Source organism: Halyomorpha halys, unplaced genomic scaffold (genome assembly GCF_000696795.3).
Source record: "Halyomorpha halys isolate HHAL.00 unplaced genomic scaffold, Hhal_1.1 Scaffold946.1, whole genome shotgun sequence".
In the NCBI taxonomy this organism is placed as follows: Eukaryota; Metazoa; Arthropoda; class Insecta; order Hemiptera; family Pentatomidae; genus Halyomorpha; species Halyomorpha halys.
The window spans coordinates 313,461-327,169 of NW_027107439.1; the positions used below are offsets into that span (position 1 = coordinate 313,461).

Genomic DNA, 13,709 nt, shown 5'->3' on the forward strand with positions numbered 1-13,709 from the left:
TTTTTATTTTTATTTCTATCATTTTATCTTAACATAGTTTCATTTTGTATCTTTTTAGCCCTGATGAAGCCCTGCAAAGTGGGGCGAAACGTTGAAAAATAAATAGTTTTAAACTATTTTTGTTTCACTATTGACCGCAACCCTGACCATCTCCCTATATATCAATTTTTACGGTCAACTATACATACATATATACAATAAAAAAAATAATATCACAAGGCTAGAAGAGGTCTTAGCTTTGAATTAGGAAGACAGCTTCCTTTCAAGGAAGGATCACTCGGGATTTTTGAGCATAAAAAAAGGAGTAGAGGTCAATAATTAACTCCCCAAAATGCTAATTTCTGATTTTAAATGACGTCTACTAGTTTTGGTAATAGAAATTTCTAATTTTTCAAATTTTTTTTTTCCTCAAACCAGTGATGAAAGTGAAGTCATTACATCTGCAGGTACTCAGGAATTGAGTGGATAATTTGCTAATAGAGAACTATTCATAAAAGATTTTAGATCACTCCTGTTTTAACCTTTTATAATTGCAGAGACAGATGGAACTAAATAAGGACTATGCTAAAGGATTACCCCTTTATTAATATAAAAAACTTAATTCCACAAACAAGAATATTGGAAACAATAAATCTATTGAATAATTGATTAGAGTGAAAAATGAACTAATATAGTAAAATAAATATATATATTTTTTTTTTTTTTGCGAGAATCCACAATAAATTTCAAATTTTACAAAGAAAATAATTTGCTATAACTTTATTGTACATTTATTATTGAGATTTTTTATAAGGTTCTGTAATCTAAAAAGTTTAATAACAAAATTTAACAGATAAAAAAAAACTAATACAGTACGAACTTTAATGACTTCCATAGGTTTTATGATCTTAATGAAACTTTCAACTCTAACCTACATAATAACTGGAAAGTATTTTCAAAACACTTTATAAAATTACGTACGTATAAAAAATTTTTAATTAAAAATAAATATACCAACAATAAGAGATAAATAACATATAAATATGAAAAACTTGACACAGCAGCTTAAGTTATTAAATTGTATTGTATTTAATATTCAAACTTGTGAGTATTAATATAAATTAATTTTAATAAAAATACTAAGAAATTCAAGTTATATTTACCTGATGGGCTCGACAAATAAGATCTAAGTCGTGCCTTGATAAGAACTTACTAACAACATCAGCTCCGAAAGTAAATGATACACCACGATCATTTTCTCCCCAACCTTGCACATCTTTGTCTGGGTCGGACCACAACAAATCACATAACAGACCTACATAAAATAGAAACAAATGGATACAATACCAAATAAAAATGAAATGGTTTTAACATAAACATTTATTAGGTGAACCTACCTATTAAAAATGCATACGTAAAATCAAAACGTTTATAAATGCCTTTAAGATAAAATAAAACTAGTTGAATCTCAAAGACAGTAGATTGGAGTCCAGGAGTAGTTTATAATGACCACAATTAACTATCAAAATGGCCACACTGACACAAAATGAACGCAGGCAGGGTCTGGCTGTAGACTGTAATGATCGCTAATTGATGTCATTATGTATTAAAAATCAAAATAGCCAAACTTGCACTCAACAAACATAGATGGGGTCTGCTTTGAAGACTAGTGATTATTAATTAACTGCCAAAATTTATTAAAACTCGACGAAAATAAAATATAAAAAATTTATTGTACTCAAAACTTAAGCAGTCAAAGAGGTAATTATTTAGTTTATATCAAATTTTAGTAAAATGTATAAAACAAAAAATTATTTACCCGTGTCCGGAACATCAGTAGGTCGCATTATTCGTCTAATTTGTTCCATTCCTTGCAAATCTGGACTTAAACCTCCATGGCAACAAAATATTTTTTCATCAATAATGGCAGCGATTGGAAGACAGTTGAAACAATCAGTGAATGTTTTCCATAACTTTATGTTATACCTCCTTTTACCTTAAATAAAATAGATTAGGTGATTCATTCACGTCAAATTTATATTTGCATTAATAATATTTTAAAAAACAACATACATAGGACTAAAGAGCATACAAAATTAATGTAAACCTAATTATAAATAGATGCCACTAACTGTAAAAGAAATCGAGGAGAAACACATAGAAGTACTATAATAATACCCAGTGAGTTTATTATTGACTACAGCCCCAACTAACCTTTGGTAAAAATACCATTACTTCATAAAAATAGATGGCCTAAAATAATAATTCATTGCTTTAAGAAAATTTAATAGTGTAAGGCAGGAAATGATAGCAGATGTTAAGCAATAAATGACTTGATAACAATCACTTACTAGGGAGAGAAATCTTACCTAATGTGCTCCATTTCGGACTTTGATTTTAATTTCACAACCATCTTTAACTTCACTTCGTCCACTCTCCTTCTTATTTCATCAAGATTTTTACTTTTATATATTTTACTAACTTAATTATCAAATATGGTTTACTTATTTGATTTTTCAGGATTTCAACAGAAGATGAATCTATGAATGAGAAAATATAGAGCCCAGACCATACATGAACGCCCTGTATTAGCACCAGATACAGGCTGCAAGGCCGCTAACACACAATTGCAGACTTGTGAGTTGAAATAATAGGAATTCCGATTATTGAAGTTAAGATTAGAACAGACAGCCAAACTAGGGCTGAGTGTGGCCTCATAGAGACTGAGCGGATACATGACCTACATGCAGGCAATGTACAGTAATGCGTGGTTTTACCTTCACTCCTTAATTAATCAGATGGAAATAACCCTTCTTACTTAATAAGTAGACCCTCATAATAAGGCTATAAATGTGGCTACTAACTCCAAGGACCCGAGTTCAAATCCGGCTGGGCAGAAAATTGTTTTCTGTTACACTGTAGCCATGAGTCAACTCCTGTGGGTTCTAGAGCCCTCCTGGGATCCACCCAGCCTCTCAAATTGGGTAAAAATCTGGCAGTCGAGCATGATTCTGACCAAATCAACTCCTTGCGCAACGTTGGACTAGTAACAGTACTTCTTTTTAAAGCCCCCCCCTGACCCTTCATGGGTTGTAGTGGCACAGATTTAATTAAATTAATTTGACTAGGACAATAACAATTTATTTTTGAAAAATAATTTTAAAACAGCTTTGTCTCAAAAATAGTTTATTAGTAGGACTATTTTCTACTGTTTACTATTGAAATTCTACAGTGCATCTGAGACAATAAATGAAACACGATTTAATAAATTTCAAAGTAAAGACTGTCAGAGAGATAAACCATGAAATTAATAAAATTGCTTATGTCGTGAAGTTCATCAAAAGAATGATACATTATGTTAGCCCAATAGTGATGATATTTTTTTATAGGCAGATATGAGGGACATGCATTACAAAACAATTACTTACATTCATCATAAAATCCATATATTCTGTTGATTGATGCACATTCGTGGTTTCCTCGAAGAAGAAAGAAATTTTCTGGATATTTGATTTTATATGCAAGTAGAAGGCAAATGGTTTCAAGAGACTGTTTTCCACGATCGACATAATCACCCAAAAACAGATAATTTGCTTCAGGCGGAAAACCACCGTATTCAAATAACCTAAGGAGATCTGTATATTGTCCATGTATATCGCCTGCAATATAATTATTTAAATGAACATGATACATTTAAAAAAATATATACTTATCTGAGTCAGTAAAATAAAAAAAATATAAAATATAGGTAAATAATTTGTGAGTGAATTTTTAACATTGGATTTATGAACTGGCCTGTTCTTAATTCTGAAATGTTGATCATTTTTACCATCTCTAGAATGAAATGGCAATCTTTAATGAAAAGTTCATCTCTAGACCAGGAGAAACAAAACATACCTCTTATATCTTGGGTGCTTGATGAAGTGAACTAACAAACAAATCGCACATAAATGCTTTTCACCACCAACAAACAACTCTAATCTCAGTAAAATTAAATTTAAATTTAAAAAAAAAAAAAGAGAAAAGAGGGTAACATCACACTCCAAAATACAAGCTTTTGATTCACAAAACACCAAACACATTATAATAAGCCATCAATAAGCGATTCTTCAGTCATTCTTAAGCGATATTCAATAAATTTCAATGAGTAAAAAATAAAATATCATTAGGGTGGTATTATCAATTAATGCTAAGAGTTATTATTAAATTTGACTGGTAACTGCCCGAATTCTACTGGAAAATACCTAGCTAGATTGGTCATTTTCTGAGCAAGTAAGAGCCAATATATGTTAAGTAACTAAAGCTAAGACAATGAAAATAAATTATAGCTTTCAATAAATTTACTTTAAATAATTTTGGATATAGTAAACAATTACCAAGTAATAATCAGGTAAATATAACTTGTGCAAATTCAATTATAGTGATTATAATTAATAACATTTATTAATATTTAATCCAACTATTATGTCTTCCTGTGGTTAAACCCACTTGATAATTTCTGAACAGCTGCTGTTGTTAACAAATTTCAATTACATCACCCAACCTTACAGATCCTGCTCTTTAATTAACCCTAATTTATGAAGAAAAAAAATCCTTACCACACCTAACAAGGGATTAAGTTCCTAACCTAACTATAGGTAGGTTAGGATACTATATTATTAAGTACTATTTATAAAATTTGTTGATAATCCAATTCCCTTTAAGAAAAAACACACTGAAGATCAATTGATGAGAATTAGAAATACTTGAAAATTAAATTATATTGTAACTATAAAAAAGCCTAGATTATAATTTAAACAAATTGTAATTAATATTAAAATAATGCTAACTATAAGTGATTTTATAAATATAAATAAATAAAAAAAATTAGGACAATGTAAAATTATGAAATAGGAATTTGTGAATAGTAAGAGGCTAAGCCACTTAATCAACAATCAATACAGGAACCAGCAGCTTAAAATGTACTTGAGAGTTTCACATGATTAGTCCATCAGCCACCAAAGCAAAATAACCTCACTGTAATGTTATCACTTGCTATTTGTAAAAATAGGGAATTATTTTCATTTAAGTTATTTTCACAATTAAGAAGATAACAGCTATGGTTAAAATAAAACATAATAAAGTTTGAATATTACTTGCAGAAATCTTATTTGTTATGTTGAAGTCAATTACAACTATAGAATCCTACTTTACAACAAAATAAAATACAACCCATCCAAGGAAGTCTTTTTAGGTAAAGTTTAAATGATAAATAATGAGTTTAGAGTGGTTATATTTATACTTTACATTAGCTATAATAAAATATTTGAAAGTGATTGACAATAAAGCCATGACTATAGCAAGTATATCATAAAATTTATCATCAGTCATTCTAGTACTTATTATGAAAACTAAACTTGTTTATTACCCAAATCTAAATTAGTAATATAAGAAGTATATTACCAACAATCCATATTATAAAATAACAAACTAAGCTATCAAGAAATCAAATTGGGATAAGTTAAAAACAAAGAAAATTGATATATAGTGGAGTATCAATCTGAGTTCAAGATTGAAGAAAAATATTTTTTAGATCTGATGTAATGTGAGAGTCCCACTAAACATTAAGTAGAGACCATTCTTGAAACAAATACATAGTACTAAGAGTTTGTTAATATGACAACACAAACAAAAAGAGCACATATAGAACAAATTAAAAATTACTTGTTTTCTATGGCATGCCAGTTACCAAGAGTGTTAACACAAGTTGAAATGCTATTAGATACAATTTGAGGAATAAAAACTCCTTGGATTCAGGAAGAGAGACAAAGTATTCAATCATTTAAAAATATAACAGTAAAAGTTCTTAATGTCAGTCAATACTCTAGATAGGGGCAGTGAAACCAACCAGACAACAATAATTACACTAATGTCAAGATATTAATTAACACAAAAATAAGTACATTAGAAGTTCCTTTATCCATATATTTCTTGGCAACCCATTAATATTCTGATTAAAAGTTTTACCATAGAATATAGCTTACCGCATATCTTGAGAGGTGCTTCCAGTTCCAATAAAATAGGTTGTTGTAAAAATATTTCTCTAGACTTCAAACAAAGTCCGCGTACCTCAGACTCTGTCATAGCAACTATTTTTCCTGGTCGACATCCTCGAACTGTAATCAGATAATGAGTGAGCGATTGTTGGTAAAATCACCCTCAAATATAGGTGACACAATACAGCTGAAACAGCCATACTAAACATAAAGGAACCATTTGTGTATGTAAAAAATTAACTAAGGTAAGAGAGTATCAGATAAATGCTTTAATAAAAGTATTTGAAAATATGCAACCGAAAAAGGACTACAGTGGTACAGGTTCAGACATTCAATAATATTAAACTAAGGATTGATAATTGAACAAAACCAAAATATAACAGTAATTATATAAAATAGGTTATAAATTAGGCATTAAAACAGATTAATACCTTCAAGAAGCCTGTGAATCAGGTTGTCAATGTTTAGCTCGACGTCAGCCATTTTCACTGTATATATGACGTCATGAGGGTCATGTGACGCCGCTTAAGAAGTTTTGACAGTTCTACCATTCTTAAATCACAAGTAATAATTGTTCAAAGATTGATTTGTTTAAATCAAGGGTTTTATTTAAAAAAGTCTTAACTAAAACTTAAAAACAAGGTAATTATATAATATTAATGTACCTTTTGGGAAACCAACCCTCCTAATTTTTAAAAATGTTTACATTGTTATTTTTTTTAATTCCGTCAATTATAATCTGATTGCTGCTGCCTTTATAATTTTATTGCTTATGGCATTGTCTAATTTCTACTGTAATAAAGTGAAATTTCGAAGCAAGCTATAATTGGCACAATAGTTTATTTCATTTAACTAGTTGTTCAGTAAAAAATAAATCTCATTATAAAAAAATTTCACATTTCTTATTCATATTCGACAAATTATCAAAAACAATATATAAGAACTACATTTATAAGTATCCATAGAAATCAAATCTTTCCTTTTTTAAAATACCACTGAGTTCAGCACATGTTCAGTATATAAAAATAGTATGGTCATTTGGAAAAACATGCTAAGCAAGTTGTTTTGTTGTAGTTATAGAATTTGTGAGAATCTTTGTTTTAAAGAATCTTAATAAATAATGATATTTGACTTTTATGACTAATTTAACTTTTCATTCTGGAAGGCTTAAAATTTAAAAGATTTATTGTAGACTGCTAAATTGCAGTGGATTATACGTCTTTTTCTGAATAATTAAAAGGTAACGTTTAGAATTTAATTAACTCGACTAGTATAAACATGTAAAATTACTAAACATTATTGAATAAAATGCGAAGGTTAGAAAAGATACTTGTTTTCATTCATGAAAAGAAGAAGGCCAATCGTGATAACTTCTAAAAATCGAAAGTAATGCTACTAATTCTAAGAGGATAGATTAATTCATCTTGAAGTCGCTGAATATGAGTCGATTACGTTTAATTACCTAAAACAGACAATGTAGCGCCATTAACATCCTTTTGTACTATAGGGTCGTACGGGGATCATACTAGAAATTGATTTTTATGAAACAAAGATATGCAGCCTGGGTTAAACTTCTAGAGGAAGAAGATTTATACATACTTTCACTTACAGCGAACTGTCAGCAGATACTGGTCTCGCTAAGGCATGTTAACAGCGTTTTGTTTTTGTCTTTTTATCAATAGAATATTGGCGGGATGTGTGCACAGTGTAAGGTGTCATCTTTTCGATAAAATTAATTTTCATTCTCTGCGGAAGAGAATATACTTAATAAACTCCCTCTGCAAACAATAAGTCAGAACAAGCTAAATTAATGCAATTGCTATTTGTTTAAACTCATCTTAAATTGTTACTTATGGATCTATTTGGACTCTTGAAAAGACATAAATACATTTTATCAGAGATACAATACCATTCCCTAGTCTAATATTTAAGATTATTCCTATTGTTACCTCAAACATCCTGTATCCCAGAGGTAAAAAAATGCCTCTTGGTGTCTAGTGGTAATCAAAAAGGTTTCAAGTTACCCAACTAGCTCTCTCCAGATCAACCTCAAAGCCAATACCTAGTACGATAATTGATTACCTTGATAACTAATTTAATCATAGTCCCACAGATTTGGAACTTTGGTTATTAATGAATGCATATTTCACCCTGGTGAGAAAAGTGAAACTATTTTCGAAAAAATGGGATCTTAAATTATCAATTTCTCTAGTCTGTTCCAACAACATCTGAAAGAAGAAAAGCTTTTATGAGTGTAGCACTAACAAACAATATTTGCTTGAGAAAGGCATCCCCAAATAGCATCATGAAGACGTACTTAGTCAATAATAATGGCTAATGATTTCGGTTTTCGTTCTATTGGTATTCGCTCCCCCTCCCTCCTCCCGAAGGTGTAATATATATATGTGATAATTTATTCTTGGGTTGATATCCATAGCTATAAAACTCTTCCTTAAAATAGTCAACTTAGTTGCCAGGAAACTACATTGTATACTGGTGACGAGACTCAATTGTTTGGTGGATTTGGATCACTATTCACACATCGAGAATTCGAATTCTGGTACCTGTTTACCAAAACGGCTGGTTCCCCAAGAAAAGTTGAGTCAAATCAAAAACACTTTATAGATCAAGGAATAAAATTAAGGAAATTATAAAAAGTATAAATTACTATATAAACATTTATCATTTTTTATTAAAATATTTGAGCAGGAAATATGTCGTTAAATATCCGATGGGTGGAACGATATATCTTCGAAATGAAAGAGGGGAACGAAGGGACTACAAGGAAAACTTGTTTTTTCAATACATTCCATAAATTGTTTCTTGGTGAATAGTCTGTCCATAAATAAACTATTCAGCTAATTACAATATATTACACCATGTGTTACTATTTATCATTGACATCTGTTAACGGAACATCACTCCCGCGCTCTCAAATTAAAGTTTAGTAAGGTCCAGTAAAACGAATAATTGGCTGGGAAAGAGTATGAAAATTTAACTCAAATAATGGCCAATGAGCTGTGAGTAATAACCAATGATGGCTGTCCTAGATCCCAGATTACAGGTGTTTACTGAACAGTTATGTTAGTAACTAGGTATTTTGATTTGTAGCACTTACGGAAAGCGTTTCTGTGCTATCCCTATTATATAAACGATTTTATTTGTTATCTGTTTCCTGTTGGCACTGCAAACATATTAGGCGCCTTACTAGTCTGCTACATCAATGTCTTATGTATTTCTTTCGTTCTACATACAATATCTCTATTAATTCTATATGGTTTCCGGCCACCCATCTGATATCTTGTCAACTGCGAGAGCCTTCATAGAAGTATAAAATGAGTAAAAAATGGATTATTTGTGGCTAAGGGTCCCTCCTATCTTATTACTGTTTCTTCAAGTCATAATAAATCAACTTACTTTAACTAAGCTGTTCTTTATTAGACTTTCACCTTCGAACGTTGATCCTGAAAGATGCTGATCCTAAATGACTTCTGTTATTCTATGGAGGACTTAGTATCGAATACCTCGATTCTGCTTTCTATGCTTGTTAGAGGTCGGATCTCGGAGCTCTTTATCAAAACTGGCTTTATAGCAGAACTGCTAACCCTTAATTTAAGCTCCTTGATGCTAACCAAAGTTTTATTATTCGTTTATAAGAGGAGATCGTTTTGCCTCGTGTGTGTCAACACCTTAATCAGTGCTCCCCAAGCATTAGCGCTCCTGGAACAGAAAACTCGAATCCATTTGAGTTGTAGAATCGTCAAACATGGTACAAATTAAACTATATTCTTGTTTATTACTCTTAATAAATTAAACTCTATTGTTTATTAGATTACTACTTTACTTACTTATATCATAAACAAATAGTTATATTTTATGCCTCTCACGTCAGCACCGGATATGGATATATGGCTATCAAAGATCCTTGCCTAGATCCCAGATTATAGAACAATTATGTTTGTTACTTTAGAAATTTTATTTTGAAGGTTATTGTATATAATTTCACAATCATTTCCTCAGTGATATCTTATCCTGTAAAATGTCTAAAGTTTGGTTTCCTCCAGTGTTGTAAAAACGTCGAAGGACTACCCCTTTCCCGTCTATTCTAATTCCTTTTTCCTGGCATGTATGTCATTTCTATCCACCTTGTTATATTGGAAACACGGAGCATTAAACTCTCGATACACATACACCAATTAAATTAAAATATATATTTTCGTATAATTCAATTTCTCTTATCGAATAAAAAGAGACTAACACTACCCTCATTCTCAAAGAAACTGTAAATGTGCAATTAAATGATAACAAGTATAGGCGTTTACGACCAACAGGTTTTACGCCTTTAAACAAAACAAAACAAGCAATGATAACAAGTGAATGAACAAGAATAGCAAACCAACTGTTTTCCAATCCATTTGTAGTTAATTGAAATAATTTTTGTAACTTTTCAATTGAGAAATTAATACAGTAAAAGTTTTTTTCAAAAGATGAATTAATATAAAGGTATGCATTTGCGTTCATTTACTATTTACAACCTTTCATTTTTCTCATTATATTTTACTTTTCAATTTATACCCCTGTTATTTTCCACTTATGTTTTTTCTTTTTTCCTTTTTGTAACTATAGTGTTTGTATCTTTTTTAGCCCTGCAACGTGGGGCGAAACGTTGGCTCAATAAAAATAGTATGATTATTTACTATTTGAGTTTTTTTTTTTTACCGCACCCGGACCATATCCCATTCATCTATGCACACGGTCAATCAATAATCTTCCAATAAAGCTAAGATGTATTTGAATCTTTAAGAATATTGCTCTAGGACAGCCATAGCAATGGGAACTACAGTGCTCAATGGAAGTAGAACACTAGTAAATCATAGCAATATAATTAATTTATCATGTCTATGGAAAGAAATGTTTTTCCTAAAACCTTATTGAAACTGCTGCGGCCAACTCGTAGTTTCCAGCATCTTGGCCATCTCCGTCATCTACATTATTTGAGCCAAGGCGGGCGGGCGGACTACTTGGCCTCATCCTCCGAGAGGACAAGGCGGCCGTACATCCTTTTGTCGATCTACCTCCACGAGAACATCCACAAGTGTCCCATCAATCACTGGTGATATAAGACTTTTTCTCTCTCTTTTGTTTAATTCTTTTAATTTTGTAATAGTTTTAAGTTTTCTTTTTTTTTTGTTTACATATTTTGCGTTCCTTTTATTATGTTCACTTATTTAAAAATAACAAAATTCGGCTATTCTTTTCTTTTCACAGTTGGGCTAGTAAAGGCTCCTTTTGAACCCCAACCCAACAGAAACCAACATGAATGTATAGTCATTTTTGAAAACCATTTTATCTAAGTGGAACTAAATAGTACTGGTTTAGTTTCAAATAGATCTTTTAAGTATTTAATGTCTACTTATACTTCTTATTATCATACTTTACTATAATTTTATGTTTTTTAAATTTTGTTTTTATTTTCATTCTTATGTATGACCATCTTTTTTTGTAGGTCATGTCCACTTCTTAATCTTCCTTCACTTTTTGGTTTACTTCTTAGACATAAGGTTGGTGTTTCAATTTGTTCTTTCTTTTAAGCGACCATTATTTTGCCCCTCAATATATTTGCTCATTCCCATCTTTTAGTTCAACTATTTTTGTCTTTATTTTTCTTATATCTATTATTACTCCACCTGTTCATTCTGTCTAATTTTTATTTTTTTATACTTTGTACATCTTATTTCTATTTTCTTTGATTCACTTAGTTCATTTTTCATTACATCACAGTTTATAATATATTTCATGCTATCTTATATTCTAACTCAGTTTAAAATATTTTTAGTTTTTAGCTCCTGAAGCACTGAACAGTGCTTATGTTGGCACTCACTAAACTTTTTGTACTGTTCAAGTTGCTTTTTGGTAGCACCAATCAACAATCTTTCAATAAAGAAGAATCTATTTCATCAAACAGATTTATCATAAAGATATAAAGTAAAATAAGCAGTTCCATTAAAGGACTTGTATTTTGTATAAATGATTATTTGCTAATAAACATATTACTAAGAAATCATGTAATAATCCAACATTTTTTTCGTTTAATTTAAACTTAAAATAATCTGATCCACATTAAAAGGATATAGACAAAGAATACAGATAGTTCCATATTTTATTGCAACAAAATAAATAAAATAGACATAATCCAATATTAAAATAAGTCATAAATTAATGATAAGCCTTATTTATAAGGAGAAAAAGAATTTTAATTCATTTCCCAAATAAATGTGAACATCGTGGGGATAGGAAATAATACTAGTTATAAGGAAAAAGAAAATATTACAAAGAATTATTTACAAATCTTAATTGTTATCCTTCACATTCATTATAGTTCAGTATCTAAGATTGAAAAATACACAATACTATATTATATAAACAATGTAAATATCAAAATCTACTTTCAACAGTCAAATGCCTGATATCGATTTCATATTAATTAGAAGCATTATCGAATCTCAACATATTGATGACCAACTTGAAAATTGTAAAGTAATGTTTCATAAGTAATTTCTTTATTGAAGTAGGGAAAATGGTATGCTGAGGAATTGCAATGATTTGGATTTTTTTCTTCTTCAGAATATAGATTTAATTTAAGCAAAAATAGGAACATAACATTTTTGAACCTCCCTCATGTAATAAATTGTTGCAAAACTAGGTTATTTGGTTGCCAAGCCTGACACTTTTTTTCGTTACCATGAATATCATATAACAATAATAATGGCTTCAAAACAAAATAAATACACTGGTCTGAGTTAAATAAAAAAATATTTAGCATGAACATGTCCATCAATATATTAAAAAATGTATATGCACACTAATTTAATGACCTAGAACTTAAGAACAAGCATATGTGCATTTACAATATTAAAAATAATTAAAGAAAATATGACTGCATTCAAATAATACATTTTGCTACAATACTTAATTTACATACATCCAATTTAACAATTAACATATCCAATATCAACAAAATTGATGAAATAAATTAAATGACTATAAATACCATTATAAAATAGAAAGACATCTTGATAAAACTAGTAATACATCAGTAGACATGGAAGATGCACATAACAAAAGTAGATGAGGATGAGTGTATGAAGAAGGGTATGAATATGATTGTTTATATTATGAAGCAAAAAAAATTAAGTTAGTCATGTCAGGCTTGTAATTTGTTTGCTTTACAATGTTTTACATTGAATATAAAATATTTTACATAACAATAACAAATCAATTCTATGCTGTACCAAAGAATGCCTTGCTGTAAGTAACCATGAGCATTGGCCATATTATCAAAAAAGAAACGATATAAAATTCTTTTTAGAAATTGCTTCACAATTCATTCATCTTAGATCAGGAAGTCACTATTAAAAAGATGCTGGATTTCTTGCACCCGTTAATCACAGTATTCATTATTGTTCAAAGGAAATATTCGGCCTGAGGTTTTTTTGATGGAATACCTCTTGAATCTTGTGGAGCGGCTTCAAAGATAGTGAAGTCTCTCTGCAAATGCTCATTCAGTTCTAAAATTGCAGCAACATTCCCACATCTAAAAAAAAGTAACATTTTAATAACACTGCAATTTTAACAATACTATAGATTGAATTAAACGGGAAATGAAACGAGTATGTACCACTGTTGTTTTTCTAT

At 30.0% G+C, this 13,709-nt stretch overlaps 2 protein-coding genes across 3 annotated transcripts in view; both read right to left on the bottom strand.

Moving 5' to 3' along the window:
• Window positions 1-6,830, bottom strand: part of LOC106687328 (serine/threonine-protein phosphatase PP1-beta catalytic subunit) — a 13,886-nt gene extending 7,056 nt beyond the window's left edge. The window contains exons 1-6 of the mRNA XM_014431150.2: window positions 6,680-6,830; window positions 6,446-6,566; window positions 6,003-6,134; window positions 3,408-3,638; window positions 1,799-1,975; window positions 1,143-1,294 (exon numbers count right to left, since the gene is read on the bottom strand). Coding sequence (XP_014286636.1) covers window positions 1,143-1,294; window positions 1,799-1,975; window positions 3,408-3,638; window positions 6,003-6,134; window positions 6,446-6,497 — 744 coding nt within the window. The 5' untranslated portion in view covers window positions 6,498-6,566; window positions 6,680-6,830. The remainder of the gene's footprint in view (window positions 1-1,142; window positions 1,295-1,798; window positions 1,976-3,407; window positions 3,639-6,002; window positions 6,135-6,445; window positions 6,567-6,679) is intronic.
• A 5,330-nt stretch (window positions 6,831-12,160) lies between these two features.
• The window catches only part of Pp4-19C (protein phosphatase 19C), an 8,266-nt gene continuing 6,717 nt past the window's right edge, over window positions 12,161-13,709 (bottom strand). For both annotated transcript variants that reach the window (XM_014431138.2, XM_014431139.2), the window contains exon 7: window positions 12,161-13,608. In XM_014431138.2, coding sequence (XP_014286624.1) covers window positions 13,479-13,608 — 130 coding nt within the window. In that variant the 3' untranslated portion in view covers window positions 12,161-13,478. The remainder of the gene's footprint in view (window positions 13,609-13,709) is intronic.